The sequence below is a fragment of the Oncorhynchus gorbuscha genome, linkage group LG12, assembly GCF_021184085.1.
Source record: "Oncorhynchus gorbuscha isolate QuinsamMale2020 ecotype Even-year linkage group LG12, OgorEven_v1.0, whole genome shotgun sequence".
Taxonomy (NCBI): Eukaryota; Metazoa; Chordata; class Actinopteri; order Salmoniformes; family Salmonidae; genus Oncorhynchus; species Oncorhynchus gorbuscha.
In genome coordinates, this window is record NC_060184.1 from 42165994 (window position 1) to 42193700 (window position 27707).

Genomic DNA, 27707 nt, shown 5'->3' on the forward strand with positions numbered 1-27707 from the left:
CACAGAAATGACCCAATTCTAAACAAAGCACCTCTCCACGATTTGGAAGACTAACACTGTTGACCTTCGGCAATTAACTCCATTTACATATTCTACGTTAGGCTTACAAGTAAGGTCTTCAACTTCAACTATAGGTTTTTCTACCCTTGAGGTGCTTCGTTAAAATATCACTATTTGGATTTAAGTAAGACAGGTCAAGTCGGCATATCTGGCACCCATCCGAATTTAGAGGTCAGATATTGGATCAGAAGAGATATAGCCTATAGACAGATTAGCTAGGGTAGACCAGGACTAGTACAATGTTGGACTCTCATTCCTTAATAAGAAAAGTACCATTTGATTGATGATTCCTCCATTATCTGGTCAACCATTGACAAAATAAATCAATGTATTCTCACACTGAGTGTTGTTGCTGTGAGACGGTCCAGTTGAGGCATGGGGTAATGGACCGGGTCACAATTCTGTAGACAAACACCATCTATATCAGCTGTCTAAGCGGCTTGCGCACTGCTTAACTCTCCAATGCGGCACCTCTCAGGTTCAGGCTGATTAACCCTGGCATGAATAATGACACGACTAACAATAAGTTACCTGTAGTGGGGTTTTAAACGCCTACAATTTTGCGCTAATAAGACTGCAGCTTTTATGACCCGGATTTTGAAATGTGGTAACAAACTGGCAGAGAGAGAAATGAGAAGAAGACGAGGAGGGGTGGGGGTTCTCGTGATCTCGCTGGAGGAGAGAAAAAAAACGTCCGCTCGAGCAATACAAACTCAACTATCACAGCCAAGGACCACGCGGCACAGAAGACGGAGCATGGCACGAGATATGTCTCGCAGATTCAGGTACGTCAGAAGTTCTTCCCCGAATTAATTTGAGAGAAGAGATGTGAACGCTAGAGCATGTGTCGGTTTTGATATGCTCGTGACACGGATTACCTTGTAATCATCCTTTTTCGACAATGGCATTTTATTGAATGTTTTTGATTCAGGCCACTGAGGGGTGTGGGCGATGAATTCGAATAGTTGAGGGTGGAAAATATTACATGCTGCGCATTGGATCTTACAGAGCATGACAAGATACAATGTCTTGGAAATTCGATGTATGCTCAATTATAATTCCACGAGACTCAGTGCAACGTTGTTCAAAGCTCCATGTCATCAGACTGGGTATCAAGGATTTGTTCAGTCGTCTCTAATGAAAGGAATATACTTTGCCATTGATTGTTTAGGAACTCAATGAGATCCTTTCACGACCGTGGAAATATCTGCACATAGCTCCAGTACCCTACATAGTTTATCAGTAGCACCTACCTGTACGAAGGCGTTTCCTCAGTAATCCGCTGAGTTAGTGAGCTCTCCAGGGTTCTGAAATGGGCTTCTCGGCAGCTCGGGTTTCTCAATGGACGGTGGGAGCGATAATATAATTGCCCCTTATGGGATTCATGATAGTATATATAGTTTGCAAAGGGGTAAGCCTTATATCAATTATAGTATATATAGTTTGCAAATGGGTAAGCCTTATTTCTAGAAGGAATGGTGTGTTGGCTAATAGGCTATGAACCTCATCAATCCAAGAATATCCTCCTGTTCATTGTGAGGGCCACCATTATTTTCAAACCCATGTAATGTAGAGACTATATGATAATTAAAATGTTGCATATCTGTTGCTGCCTTCACATTCTTGCTTGCTATTTTTTTGACAGTGTGTTTTGATCTCTCTTCAGGTGTGTTTGGATATGCTCGGGACGCTGTGTTCCCAAATCATGGTCACTGGGTTAAACGTGGATATACTGAGAGACAGCCAACGTTCCTGCTCAACTGCCAGGAGCAGATAGTATGCCCGCGTAGCTGGCGCCGCTCACGTGATGCGGGATATGGCAAGCGTAAAGATGGCTTTCCTCATGCTCCTGTGTCTCCCGACACTATTCTTTGATGTACTCGTGCTGTCCCACAAAAGCAGCATCTTTGAGCGATCGGCGGTCCCGCGGGCCACTCCCCGCTCCGTGGCCCGGATGGATGGAGACGTGATAATCGGGGCCCTCTTCTCCGTCCACCACCAGCCGTCCGCCGAAAAAGTGGCCGACCGGAAGTGCGGGGATGTCCGTGAGCAGTATGGCATCCAGCGGGTGGAGGCCATGTTCCACACCCTGGACAGGATCAACGCCGACCCTTTCCTGCTCCCCAACATCAGCCTGGGCTGTGAGATCCGGGACTCCTGCTGGCACTCCTCTGTGGCCCTGGAGCAGAGCATCGAGTTCATCCGGGATTCCCTCATCTCCATCCGGGACGACAAGGACGGCTCCAAGTGGTGCATCGACGGGACGCCATCTAACCAGCCCCCGCCCTCCAAGAAGCCCATTGCTGGGGTGATCGGGCCGGGCTCAAGCTCCGTGGCTATCCAGGTGCAGAACCTGCTGCAGCTCTTCAACATCCCCCAGATTGCTTATTCCGCGACCAGTATCGACCTGAGTGACAAGACGCTCTTTAAGTACTTCCTGCGGGTCGTGCCCTCTGACACGCTCCAGGCCAGGGCCATGCTGGACATAGTCAAGCGCTACAACTGGACCTATGTGTCTGCAGTGCACACAGAGGGTGAGTCGCTCAACTCACTCAAAACAGGGTTCAACTTCTAGGATAGGATTAGACATGTAGGCATAGTCGGACTAGCACAGATGTGGAGAGGTTTTGCACATGCTGTCAAATTGATTTTGTCTTGTCTCTGTTTGGGTTTGAAAAATCTGGGATTATGACAAATAGGCCTAGCTATTTATATGGTGGTGGATTGTGAGCGTGGTCTGTAAACAGTTAAGCACTTGCTCCTAACTTTGTGTCCTCCCTGTATGTGCTTCTGTGTGCATTGCGTTGAAGGGACACTGTTGAACTGGAATTCCCTCTCTCCAGACAAACCTATACATCCTGTGCAATATAACTATTCATACACACACCCCAGGTAAAATATGGGGTTGTGACCTATATTGGATGTACGTCACAACAATCTGTTCTTCTGCCTTTTATCACATCCACAGTCCAGCAACGCATCCAATCTCTCAAGCCACAATTCAGTCGTATTTTTGTCAATGTTCTCTGACTGAAAATGAATTTTGGTGTTTATTTGGATCTATTTATTTTAGAGACAATTAGATTGGACGCTAGATAGAAAAGATAATCAGTCAGCACTGCTCTCTCTCTCCTCTCTCCCTCTCTTTCTCTCTCTCTCCCAGGATGTTTAATTTGATGCTAATTCTATTCCATTAGAAAATAACAGGCGGGCTCCATCATCTTCATTATTTGCATTTCTAAGCATGTCTTAATTAATCAACCAGCCTGTCCATATTTAACAGGGGCACTAATGGACTGTTTCCCCCCTGCATTTGTTGTTCTTGTGCTGTGTGGCGTACTATCAGGTTGGGGTTACAGGTAATGTATCTCTATGTGAGGAATCATATAAATAAAATCCGTCTGGTCCACCCATTTACATAACACTTGAAAGAAATGTCTGCTCTAGTAATTCTAATTCTATGGGTGTAATCAATACCTCCAAAATCTCCCCCTGTTATGGATATCGATAGAAATAAACTCCCATGTGTGTTATTTATGTTCAGATGTAGAGGAATTACTGTGTTGAGTGTGTTTCCATCATATTTAACCCATGGTTGTGAGGGATTTCTAAGCACCTCTGGCAATGCTCCTCAATGCTGGAAATATCAGCACATCGCAATAGCAGCCCACATTAGCTTCTCAGCAGCACCCGTCTGAATGCGTTATCGGTGGAGTTTGTCAGTGCACTGTCCATGGTGCTGAAATAGTTCATATACCAGTACCACTCCACAACGCTTAAGTTTGAATCACATAAAACTCTTTCACCAGTTTTACCACAACTGTAATTGGGAGAAGATCAAATTAAATGTGAAGATGACTAAATTGTAGTTACATGTAAATCTCTGCCATTAGCCGAGACTCCTCAGCCTAAACCTCAGTGAAATGTAACCAATGGAGTGATCAGGTAATGATTGAAAGGCAGAGTGCATCTCTGCTCTGTAGTGGCCACTGATGAATTCTGGGAATTGTTAGAGGGATATGTGATAGACAGGCCCTAAAGGGAGGGTTGAACTCTGGATCACCTTGTAAAGGCAGACCCTAGAAACTAGTAGGGGAATCACTAAAATTCAGGGGTCACGGTCAGGTTGAAGGGCATGCAGGCAGAGCCAGGAGGTGAAGTGCCATGAGGTACAGCTAGGGTGTGCTAGGGATCTGACCTTCACCATGCCTGCTGTATAATATTGAGTGTATAGTAAGGTAAATCGTATTTTGTGCACTTTGAGGAATGGTTGTTGTGAAAATTGTGGGGGCTGTGAGTTAAAACAATTAGTAAATGTGTTAATTGATGTGAAAAATGTGACTAAAATGTCTCTTGCGAGACAGAAATCTTTAAATTGAAATCCTTTGAATTTAAGGGGTTTAGAATTGATCAACCATAAAATGAATTCACCTGTTCAGATAGCTTTAAACAGCAGTCACAACGACAGACAGCACCTCCCCATGCAGCCATCTTTCTCCACCACCTAAGACAAGTAAACATGCAGCATGTTGCCCATAGCAACAGCTAAGGATCTGCGATTGCATAAATTACCTGGCTAGATTAACATAAATCGTTTCAGTGAACGGGTGTCAATATACCTCTGCCTGCTTTCATCCATCCATCCCACCCTCCAACCTCAATCGAAAGAGAAAAATAATTGGATATCATGATTCCCATTTGCCATCAGGAAAATAAAACGAGGCCATTCAAAATATCATCAAAGGCTATGTTGGAAAAATAACAATTGTGGCCCAGTCTAATAGCATCCCTCGGGTAATGCATTAGTGTGTTGCCAATTCAGACCTCTTTTCCCTTTTCAAGCACAATCATACTGTCAAAAGAGCACAATGTGCTCAGGAAGATGCCTCAATTTTTTAGAATGAGACAGGTGTGTGTCAAGGCCATGAAAGCACTGCATTAACATTGCAGACAACATCTTTGATTGAAGCCAGCACTTTGAATATACACAATAAAACAGCCTCCTCTGTGCACAACTAGGGCTGTGTCCAAAGTGGCACCATATCCTCTATAGTGCAGTACTTTTGGCTCTGGTCAAAAGCAGTGCACTACATAGGGAATATGATGCAATTTCAGACGCAGCCTATGTATGTATGTCGGTGTAGGCCGTCATTGTCAATAAGAATTTGTTTTTAACTGACTTGCCTAGTTAAATACAGGTTACACATGTAAAAGACAGCTTTGCAGTGCTTGATTAGGATGTCATCATAGGCAAATATAGCAGCACTCTCTACCCCATTCAGCATCCCTGATTGTGATCAGTAGCCACTTGACTCCCTTTTTATCTGGTTATATCAGAGGATGGATATGGACTGCAGCACAGTCACAGTCATTCACAGCCTGATGTATCACAGTCATCAGACTACGACAGTAGTTTTAGGCTAAACTCTGAACGGCGAGTGTGTGAGGCATGTGTGTGTGTTTTATTTTAGAATGCATTTTTTAAAATTATAATGACCCAACCGAAGCCGGGCAGGCAGGCAGATTGTCCTCATTGACACCTTGCTTAATTAGAACTATTTTGGCTTTCTATTGCTGGCACTAGTCACACAAAATAAAAAAATAAAATGTCATTCACTTTTTTCAAGCTTATTGTAATTGGAAGAGCTAGCTAAGGGTTGAAGCGTTGCCATACATGCTAAATATGACCAAATCATCCACTTATGGAAACACAACATCGCTATCAGCAAAGGTGATTAGAGATATGGACTATCCTGCTAACATACAGTCACTGCTCTCTCTGCCTGTCCCATCCTTTCCACCCACCTCGCTCCGCTTGCTCCACCTGTCCGTTTCTGGTGAGTTTTCCACTTTAGTGTGGCTGAATCCAGTCACTGTCAGCCTGCAGGGCCTTGATGAAGTGTATAGAGAAAGACTGAAATCAGTGCACACTGAAATAGACAGGTAGCTACAACTCAGTGAAATAGATTGAGAGGCTTGGTTGAAATGAAAAGTATAGACAGTTAGTTACAACTCAGTGAAATAGATTGAGAGGCTTAGTAGAAATGAAAAGTAATGCTCATTGACTATATACTTTCTCATGATGATTCTGTGCTACGATTGTTCCCCAGTCCTCGATGGTGACTTGTTATATAGGTCTTGTTTTCTATAACGACAAAGCCTCCATTGTAGATCAATGATGAGGATGTTTTTCCTGTTCCTGCTCCAAAATGGTGACTCCTCGTCAGTCATGTTGTGTGTCAAGTGGTGATTAACCCATCGGTTCATCCCTCCACCCTAGGAAACTACGGGGAGAGTGGCATGGAGGCCTTCAAGGAGCTGGCCTCCCAGGAGGGTCTGTGCATCGCCCACTCTGACAAGATCTACAGCAACGCCGGGGAGAAACACTTTGACCGCCTGCTTAAGAAACTCCGTGAACGTCTGCCCAAGGCCCGCGTGGTGGTGTGTTTTTGCGAGGGCATGACCGTGCGCGGCCTCCTCATGGCCATGAGACGTCTGGGTGTGGCTGGAGGAGAGTTCCTCCTCATTGGCAGGTAAGGCACATGGCTGTAAGGTACTTATTTTTGGGTAATGTGGTTTTTGTATGGTATTCAACGGCGGGTGCAGGGTGGTTTTGTGCTGCCTGCTTTCCGACACATGTCACCAAGGCAACTAAGTGGAATTGGAGTAGATACCACTATTTCCAGTGAGAAATGGTCACCGGTAATGAATAATTTGTATCTCTGTCACAGATATAAAACTGCTTATATGATGCTGTGTCAGGGTGTAGATTTTGTACACCTTGATAATGGCTGAGAAGCCGGTCTTTGGAGGATATTCAAAACAACTTTATTGGCTGGCCAACCGCGCCAATATATCCTCCAAACACCGGCTTCTAGGGCAATATCACTTTTGTAAGGGTTACCATCGTATTCAAATAATGATTGACATATTTTCATTAAAAAATGTATTTTGATGAATTTATTCATACTATTTCATCATTCCACGAGATATAGTCCAGACACAAATCTAGGGTTGCTACCCAAGCTGGCTGGTCGTTCGTTCTATCGGTTTGGTTGCCAGACTGGTTCCCAGTCTTTTTGTTCTAAATCTATGAACGCGACCCAATCATGGCACATCTTTGGACTTTCCCACATTATGTTTGTGTTACAGCCTGAATTTAAAATGGATTACATTTAGATGTTTTTTTTGTAATTTGCATACACACATACCCCATAATGTCATTTTTTATTATTATTATTATTATTATTAATAAAAAATGTAAAGCTGAAATGTCTTGATTCAATAAATATTCAACCCCTTTGTTATGGCAAGCCTAAATAAGTTCAGGAATAATAATGTGCTTAACGAGTCACACAATAAGTTGCATGGACTCACTCTATGTGCAATAATAGTGTTTTAACATGATTTTTGAATAACTACCTCATCTCTGTACCCGACATATACAATTATCTGTAAGGTCCCTCAGTTGAGCAGTGATTTTCAAACACAGATTCAATGACAAAGACCAGGGAGGTTTTCAATGCATCGCAAAGAAGGGCACCTATTGGTAGATGGGTAAAAAAAAATAAGCATGGTGAAATTCTTCATTCCACTTTGGATGGTATATCAATACACACAGTCACTACAAAGATACAGCGGTTCTTCCTAACTCAGTTGCCGGAGAGGAAGGACACCGTTCAGGGATTTCACCATGAGGCCAATTGTGACTTTAAAACAGTTGCGATATGAGAAAACTGAGGATGGATCAACAACATTGTAGTTACTCCACAATACTAATCTAATTGACAGAGGAAAAACTGGTTCAGTCTGCTTTACACTGGGAGATGAATTCACCTTTCAGCAGGACACTAACCTAAAACACAAGGCCAAATATACACTGGAGTTGCTTACGAAGTGAATTACCAAACGAATGTTCCTGAGTGGCCGAGTTACAGTTTTGACTTAAAATTTACCTGCAAATCTATAGCAAGACCTGAAAATGGTTGTCTAGCAATGATCCAATGTCGAGCAATGAACCAATTTGACAGAGCTTGAAGAATTTTGAAAAGAATAATGGGAAAATGTTGCACAATCCACCTGCGGAAGGCTCTAAGAGACTTACCCAGAAAGACTCACAGCTGTGGCAAAGGTGCTTCTACAAAGTATCGACTCAGGGGTGTGAATAAATCAAATCAAATTATATTTGTCACATGTTCCGACTACAACCATACAGTGAAATGCTTACTTGCCCTTAACCAACAATGCATTTTTAAAAATACCACCAAAAAAAGAAATGAAAGTAACAAATGATTAAAGAGCAGCAGTAAAATAACAATAGCGAGGCTATATACAGGGGGTACCGGTACAGAGTCTATGTGCGGAAGCACCGGTTAGTCGAGGTAATTGAGGTAATATGTACATGTAGGTAGAGTTATTAACGTGATTATGCATCGATAATAACAGCGAGTAGCAGCAGCATAAAATATGGGGGGAGGCAATGCAGATAGTCTGGGTAGCCATTTGATTAGATGTTCAGGGGTCTTATGGCTTGCGGGGTAGAAGCTCTTTAGAAGCCTCTTGGACCTAGACTTGGCACTCCGGTACCACTTGTAGCAGAGAGAACAGTCTATGACTAGGGTGCAGCCGTCTTCATCGACCTTGCCAAGGTTTTCGACTCTGTCAATCACCATATTCTTATCGGCAGACTCAGTAGCCTCGCTTTTTCGGATGACTGCCTTGCCTGGTTCACCAATTACTTTGCAGACAGAGTTCAGTGTGTCAAATCGGAGGGCATGCTGTCCGGTCCTCTGGCAGTCTCTATGGGGGTGCCACAGGATTCAATTCTCGGGCCGACACTTTTCTATGTATTTATCAATGATGTTGCTCTTGCTGCGGGCAATTCCCTGATCCACCTCTACGCAGACGACACCATTCTATATACTTTCGGCCCGTCATTGGACACTGTGCTATCTAACCTCCAAACAAGCTTCAATGCCATACAACACTCCTTCCGTGGCCTCCAACTGCTCTTAAACGCTAGTAAAACCAAATGCATGCTTTTCAACCGATCGCTGCCTGCACCCGCATGCCCGACTAGCATCACCACCCTGGATGGTTCCGACCTTGAATATGTGGACATCTATAAGTACCTCGGTGTCTGGCTAGACTGCAAACTCTCCTTCCAGACTCATATCAAACATCTCCAATTGAAAATCAAATCAAGAGTCGGCTTTCTATTCCGCAACAAAGCCTCCTTCACTCACGCTGCCAAGCTTACCCTAGTAAAACTGACTATCCTACCGATCCTTGACTTCGGCGATGTCATCTACAAAATTGCTTCCAACACTCTACTCAGCAAACTGGATGCAGTTTATTCACAGTGCCATCCGTTTTGTCACTAAAGCACCTTATACCACCCACCACTGCGACTTGTATGCTCTAGTCGGCTGGCCCTCGCTACATATTCGGCGCCAGACCCACTGGCTCCAGGTCATCTACAAGGCCATGCTAGGTAAAGCTCCGCCTTATCTCAGTTCACTGGTCACGATGGCAACACCCATCCGTAGCACGCGCTCCACCAACTCTGCTGCCTGTGACTGGAACGAATTGCAAAAATCGCTGAAGTTGGAGACTTTTATCTCCCTCACCAACTTCAAACATCAGCTATCTGAGCAGCTAACCGATCGCTGCAGCTGTACATAGTCTATTGGTAAATAGCCCACCCATTTTCACCTACCTCATCCCCACAGTTTTTATTTCTTTACTTTTCTGCTCTTTTGCACACCAATATCTCTACCTGTATATGATCATCTGATCATTTATCACTCCAGTGTTAATCTGCAAAATTGTAATTATTCGCCTACGTCCTCATGCCCTTTGCACACATTGTATATAGACTCCCCTTTTTTTCTACTGTGTTATTGACTTGTTAATTGTTTACTCCATGTGTAACTCTGTGTTGTCTGTTCACATTGCTATGCTTTATCTTGGCCAGGTCGCAGTTGCAAATGAGAACTTGTTCTCAACTAGCCTACCTGGTTAAATAAAGGTGAAATAAATAAATAAATAAAAATTTAAAAAACACCTGGTATAGAGGTCCTGGATGGCTGGAAGCTTGGCCCCAGTGATGTACTGGGCCGTACGCAGTACCCTCTGTAGTGCCTTGAAGTTGGAGGCCGAGCAGTTGCCATACCAGGCAGTGATGCAACCCATCAGGATGCTATCGATGGTGCAGCTGTAGAACCTTTTGAGTATCTGAGGCCCCATGCCAAATCTTTTCAGTCTCCTGAGGGGGAATAGGTTTTGTTGTTCCCTCTTCACGACTGTCTTGGTGTGCTTGGACCATGTTAGTTTGTTGATGATGTGGACGCCAAGGAACTTGAAGCTCTCAACCTGCGCCACCACAGCCCTGTCGATGACAATGGGGGCGTGCTCTGTCCTTCTTTTCCTGTAGTCCACAATCATCTCCTTTGTCTTGATCACGTTGAAGGAGAGGTTGTTGTCCCGGCACCACATGGTCAGGTCTCTGACCTCCTCCCTATATGCTGTCTCCTCGTTGTCGGTGATCTGACCTACCATTGTTGTGTCCTCGGCAAACTTAATGATGGTGTTGGAGTCGTGCCTAGCCATTGCTTCCTAGCAAGACAACTTCAGCTAACACAGTCACGTCAAACAGTGCAGCCAGAATAATAGCAAAGAAGCTGCATTTGCGTTTGTTTAAACTGTTTTGTGGTGAATTTTTTGGGGAGACATCCATAACAATGAGGTAATGATGCGCAATTTCGCCTGGCATAGAACATTTGCTCTCTCACCAGGCCATTGTTCAGAAGAGATAGCCAACTACACATCTAACACAATCATTTCAAACATGTTTTTTATTGACATTTCTTTGTATGTATCGATTAAAATGATGCTTTTTTTACAGTGTAGATCTAGTATATACTGTAAATTGCCTAGCTGGGCTGATGAGAGTGAATTGCACAATCAGATGGACAAAGTAAATAGCCATTTCAACGTCATAGATTTAGATGGTGGTAACTTGTGGAATACCTGTTTTATAATTTAGGATAATCACCTATATCCACAACATAAAACAATCCATAGAATAAGGAACTATCCGTAACACATACTGTACTGTGTCAATATGCCAGTATGACAAGAAAGACTTGATTTGTTTGATTATTTTTTATTGTTTACCTTTACAAATACATCAACAAAGCTTCCAGTTGCTCTTTGAAGTCGAGTCAGCCCCCCCCCCTCAATTCAAGGGGCTTCATTGGCATGGGAAACACATGTTTACATTGACAAAGCAAGTGAAATAGATAATAAACCAAAGTGAAATAAACAATAAAAAATGTACAGTAAACATTACACTCACAAAAGTTCCAAAAGAATAAAGACATTTCAACTGTTTTATTATGTTTTATTATGTCTATATGCAGTGTTGTAACGATGTGCAAATAGTAAAAAAAAGGTTCAAATAAATGCAAATAAATATGGGTTGTACTTACAATGGTGTTTGTTCATCACTGGTTTCCCTTTTCTTGTAGCAACAGGTCACAAATCTGCTGTGATTGCACACTGTGATATTTCACCCAGTAGATATGGGAGTTGATGGTAAATTGGATGGAAAATTTAGTTGATGGAAAATTTGGGTCTGTGTAATCTGAGGGAGATATGTGTCTCTAATATGGTCATACATTTGGCAGGAGGTTAGGAAGTGCAGCTCAGTTTCCACCTCATTTTGTGGGCAGTGTGCATATAGCCTGTCTTCTCTTGAGAGCCAGGTCTGCCTATGGGGACCTTTCTCGATAGCAAGGCTATGCTTACTAAGTCTTGTACATAGTCAAAGCCTCTCTCGCTCTCTTCCCCCACACCCTGTCTATCGTCTGATGGGCTCTTCCTTGTGACAGAGGGCATTGACATTGGTGTCTGAGAGGCTCTCTAGTGTCAACACTGGGTGACTCTGAGTGACTCCAGCTGTAATCTCTTTCATTAGAAGAAGAATAGGGGAGAAGGGCAGAGCAGCATTCACAGTGTGACAACCACACATTACACCATCAAGACCTTCAAAGACAAGGACACTCCTCTGTTGTCGTCAAAAGATATGCCTAAAACTTGACCTCCACTTCCATCGCCACTATTTTTATTGCAAGATACTGTCTATTTCTTAAAGATGTTTGGGGATGGAGGTTGTTGTAGGGCATTGGTCCTTCTGACTGTCAGGCTTATGTCTGAGGAGGACATTGATGAGACAGAATGATAGGGAGGGAGAAATGGCATATATAAGATTCAGAGCCAGTTTAAGCACCGTTCTCAGTGGATTTGCCAAACACTTCTCAAACTCTTCTCAAACACTGCTCCATCACCAGGTTAATGTTATGCAGGTGAAGGAGGACCCAAACGCGACTTAACAGAAACAGAGTTTATTAATGCTCAAAACCGAATAACTGAAATCCTCTAGATAGTAGAGGGGAAAACAACTGGAGAAGCGGCCACAGACTGCAGGTCGCTTCGGGTAGGCGCAGGCCGTAGTCAACTGAGACACCTGCTCACACGCAGCGTCTGAAGAAGGCACAAAACACGACAGGACAGGGTGATACACAATCACGGCAAAAAACACGACAGGACAGGGCGAAACGCAATCACAGCATGGAATACAAAACAAGGAACCGACGGCACAGGAACGGAACACAAAGGAATAAATAGGGACTCTAATCAGGGAAAGGATCGGGAACAGGTGTGGGAAGACTAAATGATGATTAGGGGAATAGGAACAGCTGGGAGCAGGAACGGGAACGATAGAGAGAAGAGAGAGCGAGAGAGTGAGAGAGGGAGGGGAGAGAGAGGGATAGGAGGGAAAGAACCAAATAAGACCAGCAGAGGGAAACGAATAGCATGGGGAGCACAGGGACAAGACATGATAATAAATGACAAACATGACAGTACCCCCACTCACCGAGCGCCTCCTGGCGCTCTCGAGGAGGAACACTGGCAGCAACGGAGGAAATCATAGATCAAACGGTCCAGCACGTCCCGAGAAAGAACCCAACTCCTCTCCTCAGGACCGTAACGAAAAACGATAAAAAGGGAAACTAGGGTACTACTCTAAAAAAAAAAATGAGAACTAGGGACAGACTGAGACACAGCAAGGGCAGGGACAAGAACAGGAGAGATGCGATGGCAGGGAACAGACTGAGACCCAGCAAGACCAGGAGCAGAAGCAGAAAAAAATTACCAGACTTCTTCTGCGCGCAGTCTGAACACGCAGCCACGAAACGGCGCGTGTCACGCTCCTGAGTCGGCCACCAAAAGCGCTGGCGAATAGACGCAAGAGTGCCTCGAACACCGGGATGACCAGCTAACTTGGCAGAGTGAGCCCACTGAAGAACAGCCAGACGAGTGGAAACAGGAACGAAAAGGAGGTTACTAGGACAAACGCAGTGTGCGTGAGTGCTTGCTTAACCTGTCTTTCAATTCCCCAGACTGTCAACCCGACAACACGCCCATAAGGAAGAATCCCCTCGAGATCAGTAGAAGCCACAGAAGAACTAAACAGACGGGATAAGGCATCAGGCTTGGTGTTCTTGCTACCCGGACGGTAAGAAATCACAAACTCGAAACGAGGAAAAACAACGCCCAACGAGCTTGACGGGCATTAAGTCGTTTGGCAGAACGGATGTACTCAAGGTTCTTATGGTCTGTCCAAACGACAAAAGGAACGGTCAGTGGCCCCCTCCAACCACTGTCGCCATTCGCCTAGGGCTAAGCGGATGGCGAGCAGTTCACGGTTACCCACATCATAGTTGCGCTCAGATGGCGACAGGCGATGAGAAAAATAAGCGCAAGGATGAACCTTATCGTCAGACTGGAAGCGCTGGGATAGAATGGCTCCCACGCCTACCTCTGAAGCGTCAACCTCGACAATAAATTGTCTAGTGACGTCAGGAGTAACGAGGATAGGAGCGGACGTAAAACGTTCTTTTAGAAGATCAAAAGCTCCCTGGGCGGAACCGGACCACTTAAAACACGTCTTGACAGAAGTAAGAGCTGTGAGAGGGGCAGCAACTTGACCGAAATACGAATGAAACGTCGATAGAAATTAGCGAAACCTAAAAAGCGCTGCAACTCGACAGAACGGGCCAATCACTGACAGCTTGGACCTTAGCGGAATCCATCTGAATGCCTTCAGCGGAAATAACGGAACCGAGAAAAGTAACGGAGGAGACATGAAAAGAGCACTTCTCAGCCTTTACGTAGAGACAATTCTCTAAAAGGCGCTGTAGAACACGTCGAACGTGCTGAACATGAATCTCGAGTGACGGAGAAAAAAATCAGGATATCGTCAAGATAGACAAAAACAAAAATGTTCAGCATGTCTCTCAGAACATCATTAACTAATGCCTGAAAAACAGCTGGCGCATTAGACCGAACGGCAGAACCCGGTACTCAAAATGCCCTAACGGAGTGTTAAACGCCGTTTTCCACTTCCCCCTCTCTGATGCGCACGAGATGGTAAGCGTTACGAAGGTCCAACTTAGTAAAGCACCTGGCTCCCTGCAGAATCTCGAAGGCTGATGACATAAGGGGAAGCGGATAACGATTCTTAACCGTTATGTCATTCAGCCTCGATAATCCACGCAGGGGCGCAGAGTACCGTCCTTCTTCTTAACAAAAAAGAACCCCGCCCCGGCCGGAGAAGAAGAAGGCACTATGGTACCGGCTTCAAGAGACACAGACAAATAATCCTCGAGAGCCTTACGTTCGGGAGCCGACAGAGAGTATAGTCTACCTCGAGGAGGCGTGGTCCCTGGAAGGAGATCAATACTACAATCATACGACCGGTGAGGAGGAAGGGAGTTGGCTCGGGACCGACTGAAGACCGTGCGCAGATCATGATATTCCTCCGGCACTCCTGTCAAATCGCCAGGTTCCTCCTGAGAAGTAGGGAGAGAAGAAACGGGAGGGATGGCAGACATTAAACACTTCACATGACAAGAAACGTTCCAGGATAGGATAGAATTACTAGACCAATTAATAGAAGGATTATGACATACTAGCCAGGGATGACCCAAAACAACAGGTGTAAACGGTGAACGGAAAATCAAAAAAGAAATAGTCTCACTGTGGTTACCAGATACTGTGAGAGTTAAAGGTAGTGTCTCAAATTTGATACTGGGAAGATGACTACCATCTAAGGCAAACATGGGCGTAGGCTTGTCTAATGGTCTGAAAGGAATGTTATGTTTCCGAACCCATGCTTCGTCCATGAAACAACCCTCAGCCCCAGAGTCAATCAAGGCACTGCATGTAGCACCCGAACCGGTCCAGCGTAGATGGACCGACATAGTAGTACAAGATCTAGATGAAGGGACCTGAGTAGTAGCGCTCACCAGTAGCCCTCCGCTTACTGATGGGCTCTGGCCTCTTACTGGACATGAAATAACAAAATGTCCAGCAACTCCGCAATAGAGGCACAGGCGGTTGGTGATCCTCTGTTCCCTCTCCTTATTCGAGATGCGAATCCCTCCCAGCTGCATGGGCTCAGTCTCAAAGCCAGAGGAGGGAGATGGTTGCGATGCGGAGCAGGGAAACACCGTTGATGCGAGCTCTCTTCCACGAGCCCGGTGACGAAGATCTACCCGTCGTTCTATGCGGATGGCGAGAGCAATCAAAGAGTCCACATCTGAAGGAACCTCCCGGGAAAGAATCTCATCCTTAACCGCTGCGTGGAGTCCCTCCAGAAAACGAGCGAGCAGCGCCGGCTCGTTCCACTCACTAGAGGCAGCAAGAGTGCGAAACTCAATGGAATAATCCGTTATGGACCGTTCACCTTGGCATAAGGAAGCCAGGGCCCTAGAAGCCTCCTCACCAAAAACTGAACGGTCAAAAACCCGAATCATCTCTCTTTAAAGTTCTGGAATCTGTTAGAGCAATCAGCCCTTGCCTCCCAGATAGCTGTGCCCCATTCTCGAGCCCGGCCAGTAAGGAGTGAAATGACGTAAGCAACCCGAGCTCTCTCTCTAGAGTATGTGTGGGGTTGGAGAGAGAACACAATCTCACACTGCGTGAGAAAGGAGCGGCACTCAGTGGGCTGCCCGGAGTAGCAAGGTGGGTTATTAACCCTGGGTTCTGGAGGCTCGGCAGGCCAGGGAGTAACAGGTGGCACGAGACGTAGACTCTGGAACTGTCCAGAGAGGTCGGAAACCTGAGCGGCCAGGTTCTCCACGGCATGGCGAGCAGCAGACAATTCCTGCTCGTGTCTGCCGAGCATGGCTCCTTGGATCTTGACGGCAGTGTAAACAGCGTCTGAAGTCGCTGGGTCCATTCTTTGGTCGGTTCCTTCTGTTATGCAGGTGAAGGAGGACCCAAACGCGACTTAACAGAAACAGAGTTTATTAATGCTCAAAACCGAATAACTGAAATCCTCTAGATAGTAGAGGGGAAAACAACTGGAGAAGCGGCCACAGACTGCAGGTCGCCGGGTAGGCGCAGGCCGTAGTCAACTGAGACACCTGCTCACACGCAGCGTCTGAAGAAGGCACAAAACACGACAGGACAGGGTGATACACAATCACGGCAAAAAACACGACAGGACAGGGCGAAACGCAATCACAGCATGGAATACAAAACAAGGAACCGACGGCACAGGAACGGAACACAAAGGAATAAATAGGGACTCTAATCAGGGGAAAGGATCGGGAACAGGTGTGGGAAGACTAAATGATGATTAGGGGAATAGGAACAGCTGGGAGCAGGAACGGAACGATAGAGAGAAGAGAGAGCGAGAGAGTGAGAGAGGGAGGGGGAGAGAGAGGGATAGGAGGGAAAGAACCAAATAAGACCAGCAGAGGGAAACGAATAGCATGGGGAGCACAGGGACAAGACATGATAATAAATGACAAACATGACAGTTAATCTTCTTGGAGAGCCCTTCTGTTCCTCCTCTTATCTAGACAAGAAAAACTCTTCTCAAATGCTTCTCAAACACTGCTCCATCACCAGGTTAATCTTCTTGGAGAGCCCTTCTGTTCCTCCTCTTATCTAGACAAGACAAACTCTTCTCAAATGCTTCTCAAACACTGCTCCATCACCAGGTTAATCTTCTTGGAGAGCCCTTCTGTTCCTCCTCTTATCTAGACAAGACAAACTCTTCTCAAACACTGCTCCATCACCAGGTTTATCTTCTTGGAGAGCCCTTCTGTTCCTCCTCTTATCTAGACAAGACAAACTCTTCTCAAACGCTTCTCAAACACTGCTCCATCACCAGGTTTATCTTCTTGGAGAGCCTTTCTGTTCCTCCTCTTATCTAGACAAGCACACTCCTCTGGAGGCTAGGGAAGGAAATGGAGGGAAGGTCTAGGGAAGGAAATGGAGGGAAATCAGTTGCTGCTGCATGGTTGCCGTGGCGCCTAGTGGCAGCCTTGGTAGTTTACTCCTGTGAATTTCTTAGCTTCATTTGTTTTTATCTGCCCTCTTGGTTGCACATAAGAATGAGGAGACTGTTAAAAAGGCCTTAAGCAGCTAACTGACTAAAGGGTAGCCATGTTCATGGAGACAGAGACCATGAGGACCCTGGCAACATTTCTGATACAGTGCCACTATGACTATGATTGTATCTCATGGTTCAGTGGCATAACAAAAAAACTTCAAATGGCCCAAAACAAACTGCTGAGAATTATACTCAAGCTCAGCCCTAGGACGCACATTGGTCCCATTCATTTCAGGGAAATGAGCTGTCTACCAGTAGATCTCCATGTGGTGCAGATTAAACTGTTCATGGATTTCAAAGGTCCTGAACAGTGAAAATAATGTTTTTCATCAAATTGGATGATATTAGGATGAAACCCGTTCAAAGTAGGGTGACCCAATTATGAAAAATGACTGTAGCTGGTACATTGATAAAGTTTGGTCAATTACGATCATGTCACGCATGCGCAGTACACATTTCGAGTGAAGTCACGATATCAATTGGGGAGAATTGATAGAGCGATGGTGGGTCTTGCCAGGAAGCTAATCCTGAAGATGGATGCTGTACCATCATTGACAGTGGATCTTGCAAGTATCAGAGTTTGATGAGTCTGACATGGTAGCAAACACTTTGTGGGGGGGGGGTCAGGGGACTAACGTGAGATAATGCAACTGGCTGTGTCTGCTTTGATTTGTGAATGGTATATTTTCTGTAACACACCTTCCAATCCTAAGCCCCCTACATTGACTCTTAGAAGTGCCAGCACACGGCTGGCACAAAGGAATGTTGTCCAAAAGGTGTTGCAGTGTGTACAGTATTTGTAATTTACCCCTGAAAATCATATTTTGGCATTCCATTGTGTGGGTTGTTGTCTTACAGTTGATGTAATTAATTCAGGCTAATCATGTCTTTCCACTATCATCAAGCTGTAATGGTAGACATTTTGGAAAATATTCAACCTACTCTGTAGGACTTCAGTGATACAAAATCAGTTTTCCCAAGGCAAAGAAGGGGGGGGACATGCTGTGAAGTCATAGTTATTCATTTCAAATCTGCATCAAATTGAGCATTTCAGGCACACAAAACACTGAAAAGTTCCACAAAAAAACTGTATGACCAAATATTGCATATTTGAATTTGAGTACTTAAAAAACACCAGAAAACACACTGTAGAATGAGTAGATCACTACATCAATGAATTGATAGCATCATAACTTGGGGAATTTAAGGAAATTATAATTTAAGGAAATTCAATTCACTACCATTTAACAAACATTTCGATCTTCAAAAACATTACCGGCTACGGAGACGGGGTTCTTGATCCAGTTGCGTCCAGTTGAAGTCGGAAGTTTACATACACCTTAGCCAAATACATTTAAACTCAGTTTTTCACAATTCCTGACATTTAATCCTACTAAAAATTCCCTGTCTTACTTAGGTCAGTTAGGATCACCACTTTATTTTTAAAAATGTGAAATGTCAGAAAAATAGTAGGGAGTGATTTATTTCAGCTTTTATTTCTTTCGTCACATTCCCAGTTGGTCAGAAGTTTACATAAACTCAATTAGCATTTGGTAGCATTGCCTTTAAATTGTTTAACTTGGATCAAACATTTCGGGTAGCCTTCCACAAGCTTCCCACAATAAATTGGGTCAATTTTGTCCCATTCCTCCTGACAGAGCTGGTGTAACTGAGTCAGGTTTGTAGGCCTCCATGCTCGCACACTCTTTTTCAGTTCTGCCCACACATTTTCTATAGGATTGAGGTCAGGGCTTTGTGATGCCCACTCCAATACCATTACTTTGTTGTCCTTAAGCCATTTTGCCATAACTTTGAGAGTATGCTTGGGGTCATGGTCCGTTTGGATGACCCATTTGCGACCAAGCTTTAACTTCCTGACTGATGACTTGAGATGTAGCTTCAATATATCCACATAATTTTACTTCCGCATGATGCCATGTAGTTTGTGAAGTGCAACAGTCCATCCTGCCTGCAAAGCACCCCCACAACATGATGCTGCCACCCTGTGCTTCACGGTTTGGATTGCAAGCCTCCCTCTTTTTCCTCCAAACATAACGATGGTCATTATGGCCAAACAGTTCTATTTTTGTTTCATCAGACCAGAGGACATTTCCACAAAAAGTACGATCTTTGTCCCATGTACAGTTGCAAACCGTAGTCTGGCTTTTTTATGCTGGTTTTGGACCAGTGGCTTCTTCCTTGCTGAGCGGTCTTTCAGGTTATGTTGATATAGGACTTGTTTTACTGTGGATATAGATACTTTTGTACTTGTTTCCTCCAGCATCTTCACAAGGTCCTTTGCTGCTGTTCTGGGATTGATTTGCACTTTTCGCACCAAATAGCGTTCATCTCTAGGAGACAGAACACGTCTCCTTCCTGTGCCGTATGATGGCTGCGTGGTCCCATTGTGTTTATACTTGCATACTATTGTTTGTACAGATAAAGTGGTATCGTTTGGAAATTGCTCCCAAGGATGAACCAGACTTTTGGAGGTCTACATTTATTTTTTAGGTCTTGGCTGATTTCTTTTGATTTTCCCATGATGTCAAGCAGAGGCACTGAGTTTGAAGGTAGGTCTTGAAATAGATCCATGGGTACACCCCTAATTTACTCAAATTATGTCAATTAGCCTATCAGAAGCTTCTAAAGCCATGACATCATTTTCTGGAATTTCACAATCTGTTTAAAGGCACAGTCAACTTAGTGTATGTAAACTTCTGACCCACTGGAATTGCGATATAGCGAATTATAAGTGAAATAATCTGTCTGTAAACAATAGATGGAAAAATTACTTGTGTCATGCACACAGTAGATGTCCTAACCGACTTGCCAATGCTATAGTTTGTTAAAAATAAATTTGTGGAGTTGTTGATAACGAGTTTTAATGACTCCAACCTAAGTGAATGTAAACTTCCAACTTCAACTGTATGTGGGGAAGCTGTATGAGCTGTCCATGCCGGTACCCCTGTCTGCCCAGTGTGAGAGGCCTGACAAGGAGCAGCCCTAGGCTGGATTTGTCTCCCTTTTCATTCTTGGGGGTGACTGAAGCCAAGTGGGTGACTGCCTGCTTTATTGAAGCCAAGCCTGCTTTATTGAAGTGGTGTTCATGGGTCTCCCTCCTCTCCCGCTCTCCTCCCCATCAATCTCTGTAGTTGGTTGCATTAACTTTTACGTGATATCACATTTTGTTACTTTGTATAGTTATTTTTTTCAAGCATTCGGACGAGAGATGAGTGTTACAAATTGTACGAATCAATAGGTCCTGCACACTGTAGGGCAGTGCCTTGCGAATATATTCACCCCCTTTGGCATTTTTCCTATTTTGTTGTCTTACAACCTGAAATAAAAATAGATTTTTGGGGCATTTGTATCATTTGATTTACACAACATGCCTCTCACTTCGAAGATGCAAAATATTTTTATTGTGTAACAAACAAGAAATAAGAAAAAAACAAAAACTTGAGTGTGCATAACTATTCACCCCAAAGGCTTTGTAGAGACACATTTTGCAGCAATTACAGCTGCATGTCTCTTGGGGTATGTCTCTGTAAGCTTAGCACATCTAGTCATAGGGATTTTTGCCCATTCTTCAAGGCAAAACTGCTCCAGCTCCTTCAAGTTGGATGGGTACAGCAATCTGTAAGTCATACCACAGATTCTCAATTGGATTGAGGTCTAAGTTGACTAGGCCATTCAAAATAAATGTAAATGTTTCCCCTTGAACCACTCAAATGTTGCTTTAGCAGTATGCTTAGGGTCATTGTCCTGCTGGAAGGTGAACCTCCGTCCCAGTGCAAATCTCTGGAAGACTGAAACAGGTTTCCCTCAAAAATGTCCCTGTATTTTGCGCCATCCAGTATTGCTTCAATTTTGACCAGGTTTCCAGTCCCTTTTAGTCTCATCTGACATCATCTCTCTCATCTCATCAAAGTACCTTCTTCCATATGTTTGGGGAGTCTCCCACACGCCTTTTGGCGAACACCAAACGTGTTTGCTTGTTTTTTTCAATGAGCAATGGCTTTTTTCTGGCCACTCTTCTGTAAAGCCCAGCTCTGTGGAGTGTACAGCTTAAAGTGGTCCTATGGACAGATCTCCAATCTCCGCTGTGGAGCTTTGCAGCTCCTTCAGGGCTCTTTTTTGCCTCTCTGATTAATGCCCTCCTTGCCTGGTCCGTGTGTTTTGGTGGACTGCCCTCTCTTGGCAGGTTTGTTGTGGTGGCATATTCTTTCCATTTTTTATAATGGATTTAATGGTGCTCCGTGGGATGTTCAAAGTTTCTGATATTTTTTTTATAACCCAACCCTGATCTGTACTTCTCCACAACTTAGTCCCTGACCTGTTTGGGGAGTTCCTTGTTCTTCATGGTGCCACTTGCTTTGTAGTGCCCCTTGCTTAGTGCTGTTGCAGACTCTGGGCCTTTCAGAACTGGTGTATATACAGTATGCATGCACCACTTTTCCATTTGTTTAAAAAAAGAAGTAATTTTTTCATTTCACTTCAGCAATTTGGAGTATTTTGTGTATGTCCATTACATGAAATCCAAATAAAAAAATATATTTAAAGGTTGTAATACAACAAAATAGGAAAAATACAGAGGGGGATGAATAATTTTGCAAGGCACTGTATGTTAGGCTTATGGATCTAATATTTGTTTTATGCCAAATTACCTTTATTTCTCACCTTTGTTTCTCATGAGTGTTCATGTTGATCAATATTTTGTCGATGCTGGCCTATTGTAAAATATCAAATGCCCAGTGGAGGCTCCTCAGAGGAGAAAGGGGAGGACCATCCTCCTCAGTGAATTTCATAAAAATAAAACATTTAAAAAGTTATCCTTTTTAGATAAAACTATACTAAATATAATCATCTCACGAAATAATTGATTAAAACACACTATTTTGCAAAGGTCTACAGTAGCCTCAACAGCATTCTGTAGAGTAGCACCATAGTCCACCAAAGGTTTTTGCGCCTGGTCACAGACCGCTGATGTGCTGTGCACTGAAGTCCACAAGCAAAGGGAAAAGGTGAGAGGAGTGTGCATAGATACAAGATGTAATTATGCAAAATGATCATGCTGTTTGTATGTTTGTTTGTTTTTTTAAATATCCAAAACATAAAATATACTTGCAGTGAAACCGCTCAACAACTACATCACACCAGTCATCCAACAGACTCCAATTCAGAGCGACACACAGAAACATCCAGGGTCAATGACCTGCTCAAGGGCACGTTGACAGATCTCCCACCAGGTCAAAAAGCATGAACCTGAACCCTCCAAGATCCCCCCACAGTTCCCCAATAGCTGTCCCTCAACCATTCGAGATGCCCCCCCAAAAAAGAAAGAAAGAAATAAAAAATACAATGAATTCCATTCCCCACCAATTCCCCCTCAATAAACCCCCAATGCGCCAACAACTAAGAGAATGAACTAAAGAGAAGAAAAAAAAGACAGAAGAAAACAGCAAATAACAATGCAAAAAAGGATATCATGGAAAACTAAAATTATAACAGCAATGCCAACTGTATCTGTTTGTGTGCATGTCTGGCACTATTACATGTATGTGTGTGGTTTTGTATGCGTTTATTTTAATGATAGTGTGTGTGTATGCATGTGTATAAACACCTGCATGGCATCAGCCTCAGGCAAACCGTCATTAGCTGTAAAAACACTGCCCCTCAGTGTCATTCAAACACACTTTTTTATTATGTTTTATTTTGACTTTATTTTTTACTTTTATCTTTATTTTTTTATTTTTTTTTATAATATGTTTATTATTTTACAATAAAAAATCAAATAAAAAAGACAGCAATACTAACAATGACATTCATTGTACTGTTGAATGGGATGGCCAATTTAGAGGACAAAACCAAACTTAACTCACACATACACAATTGTTAACATCCTGGTCCGCACAGCAACTCCACTCCCACTTGTCTCTAATTCCACATCCCAACCCTTAGCTTCCCTCAGCCCATCCTACCTGGCCCATGGCCACCCTCTTTGGATTTTTACACGACATATATCTTTCAACTATTCTGTGATGTTTAATGTACAATTTCAATCTATCTAATCGAATAGAATCTACAGATTGCGAGTTGAAGATAAATACTTTTACTACGAGTATTAGTATATTAGGAATTTACTGACCCGGTCTCTCCACATCTCCAAACAGTACTATGTCTAGGTAACATTTTAGATCAATGCTATTTTCAGCCATTCCTGAACCTGAGACCAGAAACCGGCTACCTGAGGGCAATACCAAAATAAATGGTCTCATGATTCTGTATCCTTACAACAAAATCTGCATAGCTTTGATGATTTTATGCCCCAAATATTCAACATTTTGTTGTTGGCAAGAATTCTATATGATAATTTTTGCTGAAAAGCACGAAGTCTTGAATCTTGCATTGTTTTCTGTAACAACTCCTACACCCGGTACATCATGTGAGGATACAGAATCAAAATCTCTTCCCAACTATTTTGCAATCTGTATGGCACAGTTGTTAACATCCTGGTCCTCAAATGAAACTGGTATACTTTCCTATTTATGCTATTTTTATTCCTCCGCCAGTTTCGATCCTTTATATTGGGCAGACAGACCAGTTCCCTCCCTCCTCTCGCTGCCACCTGCCTCCTCCATTTTTGGGGGTTATGCTGTAATCAATTGGTTGTACTCTTGGATTGAGCAGACCTTCCTGTTAAATTCTGATAACTCCATTGTCAGGACCCGGTTACGAACCCAGGTCTCCGGAGTGAGAAACAGTCACTTAACCAACTGAGCCACGAATAGTCGGCAGAACCCAGAAGATGAGGCAGACACAGCAGTACTTGAGACGGTGTATTTAATGAAGTAAAAAGTGAAGTTCTTCAGAAAAACATGTAACTCCACAACCTCAAAAGGAATCCTACAAGAACAAAGGTAAGGTAACAAAGGTAATCCAAGACAAAAAAGGTAAATCCACAAGGTGGAAGGTAAAGCACAAAAAGCCTCAAAAGATACTCAAAAAAGAAACAAACAAGAACAAAAAAACAGAATTCCACAAGAGAGTCCACCGGGATCAACACGAGTTCTCAGAGTACTAGGGCTGGGTGCTAACATAAACACAGAGCAAAGAACAGAGGAAAACAAAGGGTTTAAATACAATCAGGGGAAACGAGGCACAGGTGCAAATAATAATGGGGATCAAGGGAAAACAAAAGGTCAAAAGGCACAATGGGGGCATCTAGTGACCAAAAACCGGAACAGCCCTGGCCAAATCCTAACATCCATGAAGGACATAACTCTACCATTCCAATTTGCAATATCATTTAAGAACAAAATACCCTTTTCAAACATCTTTCCCATAAATACAGGTGTTTTATCAACCAGCATATTTGAGTTCAGCCATAGAACAAATATTATCTTTTCAGGGGGATGAAATTTAAATCGTAGCCAGCTCCGCAATGCTTGTTTGAAAAAGAGAGACTTTGAAAAACGTATCACTTTCAATTAATCGAAAATGAGACATGGCCTTCTGCACAAAGGCTGTTGGTGGAAGAAGGTGAGGACCAAAGCACAGCACGTGTTCGTCATTTATTAAATAGAACTGACCACTGACTACACAGTAACAACGGAAACAGCTCTGTCAGGTACAAAACAGAAAGCAACTACCCACAAAACCCATGTGGACAAGAGCTACCTAAGTATGGTTCTCAATCAGAGACAACGATAGACAGCTGTCCCTGATTGAGAACCATACCCGGCCAAAAACAAAGAAATACAAAAACATAGAAAAAGGAACATAGAATGCACACCCTAGTCACACCCTGGCCTAACCAAAATAGAGCATAAAAGCCTCTCTATGGCCAGGGCGTGACAGTATGAACTTTTCTTAGTAATCTACTTTAAAAACATTTAGGGTTCAAGTAAAACTTTTGAATAAGTGAAGCTTTTAGAGAGAGGTTTTGTGCTTTTATATTTAATCATCTCAACCCACCCAATTCATATTCATTATATAGATAGGTACGCTTTATTTTGTCTGGTTTAGTATCCCAGATAAAGCAAAATATGTTTTGCTCATATGATTTGAAAAACAGCACCATACGTTAGTGAGTAAACTGAGATATGACTAAGGAGTTAATCAGGGCACTTTTTCCATAAATAGGTAGGTATTTACCTCTCCATGGTTGCAGGATCTTGTCTATTTTTACAAGTTTTCTATTGAAATTCATTGTTGAGAGCTTATTTATATCTTTTGTGATGTGAATACCATGTATGTCTACAGTACTTCCACATCAGCCCATTTTATAGGTAAACTGCAGGGTAATGAAGCCTTGGATTATTTCTAATCCTCAAATGTTGTTATTGGATCTGATTTTAATAGCGAGCATTTCGATGGCCATAGATATAGTGACAGAGGACACCCTTGTTTAACTCCTCTTGACAATTCAAACCTCTCTGAGAAGTAGCCGTTATTTACTATTTTCACCTGGGGTTGCTATACATTATTTTACCCTTTCTATAAGAGAATCACCGAAATTGAAAACATCTAGGTAAATATATATTTATATCATCTTACTTTATCAAATGCCTTTTCAAAATCCACGATAAATACCAGGCCTGGCTTCTTAAATGATTACACCCTATATCAGCTAGATGCAGGCAAGAGTGTGCAGGGCTGTATTGAATGTCATTATCTGTCACCCCAAATTTGTCTCGACCTTTGTGCACCTACGTTGTAAACTTTCATTCATAGGCTAGGTTGTAGCAACCTCATGATGGGTATAGGGGACATTTTTGTATCATGTATTAGCCTAAACCAATTGCTGTTACATTGAACTGGGTGAATGGAATATGAATGACAGTCATCCAATATGCTGTAATAGAAATCAGGCCAAGCTCATGAAAAGAAAACCGCTCTCCCTCATCTTAAACGGCACTTACCGCCACTGGTGTTGCCAATATCAGACCGCTGCGCTATAGGAGCATCGCTGGAAAAAGCGCTTTCCTTAACACATAACAGTCTAAGCCCTGTCTAAGCTTGTGAGGGGGCATTTCTACTAAGCTATATGGAATTGTTTTAAGAAGGTCATACCAAGGATCATTTTGCTATTTGATATGGAATTAGATTATTTATTAATTTGGCTTTACTGCTATTAGCCCATACAAACTCATTGAATAACAGATTCACTACATGGAACAACAGATCGTAATCCCCAAAAAATCTAAAGGAAGTTTGTTCTGAACTGTCCGTCCTATATCTGAGAGATAAAAGAAAGATCAGGAAACACTTGTTATTTGACATGTATTTAATCCCTTATTTTTGGCACTAAGCAGTCTCCATAAACTGTATACTGTGCTGTCATGCATTGTTTTCAACTGGTACCAGGGAACCTTCAGATGAGTATTGTGAGGCCTGTGGGCGTTCTAGAGTAACATGTATGTGTTCTAAGAGTCTCACCATTCCACATCGGGGTCATATTAGTGTGTAGGCCAAACTGTTTGGACGCTACAGGAAAAAGTTGGCAGATCAGCTGTACCGACTTCAGACGAGTTCGAAGACACTTGAGAGGGTCGAAGAGTAAAATGGAGAACACCATTGTATTCATAAGAATCCATGCAGATTCCATGTAGATGATTTTGTGAAAAGACTGATTTTCGGGATGTCTCATGGTCTGACAAACACCACTCTAGCTCTGTCACCTTTCACCAGTTGTGGTGGATTGAGACGCACCCATTGCAGATATCTCTAGTTTAAACGGACATATTTTTACAGGGATATTTATTTTAATGGTAATTGGATTTCTTTAGATCATGTCCAATTAATTATCCATCATAATGAAGCTCCAGTGTTTTCCCTGTCTCTCCTCTCTTACATTCCTTTTCCGATCTTGAATCCTTCCCTATCTCCCTCCATATCTTCTTCCATCCTTCCTGATTCCTTCCTCTCTCCACTCCACACGAGAGGATTTTTTTTTTTGCTGGTGGGTAGGCCTCCATGGGCGAGAGAAAGAACTGGTGGCTTAGCTCTACATGCTTCTAGGTCAGAGAGAGAGAGTGAGAGGACAGTGAAAGAGGGAGATGAAGAAAGACTGACGGAGAAACGTTCTGGGCCAAAACACATATGTGCGTGAGTGTGTGTGTGTCTAAAGCTTGGCTACAGTGTCATGGTTACACAGGCTTGGAGGTTGGCT

The 27707-nt window shown here is 43.2% G+C and overlaps 1 protein-coding gene across 3 annotated transcripts in view; it reads left to right on the forward strand.

The window, feature by feature from the left end:
- The first annotated feature begins 448 nt into the window (after positions 1-448).
- The window catches only part of grm1a (glutamate receptor, metabotropic 1a), a 55784-nt gene continuing 28525 nt past the window's right edge, over positions 449-27707 (forward strand). For 2 of the 3 annotated variants that reach the window (XM_046292147.1, XM_046292148.1), the window contains exons 1-3: positions 450-845; positions 1727-2594; positions 6341-6593. In XM_046292147.1, the coding sequence (XP_046148103.1) occupies positions 1868-2594; positions 6341-6593 (980 nt within the window). In that variant the 5' untranslated portion in view covers positions 450-845; positions 1727-1867. Of the gene's footprint in view, positions 846-1726; positions 2595-6340; positions 6594-27707 lie in introns of all 3 variants that reach the window. The other variant, XM_046292146.1, reaches the window with a different exon arrangement.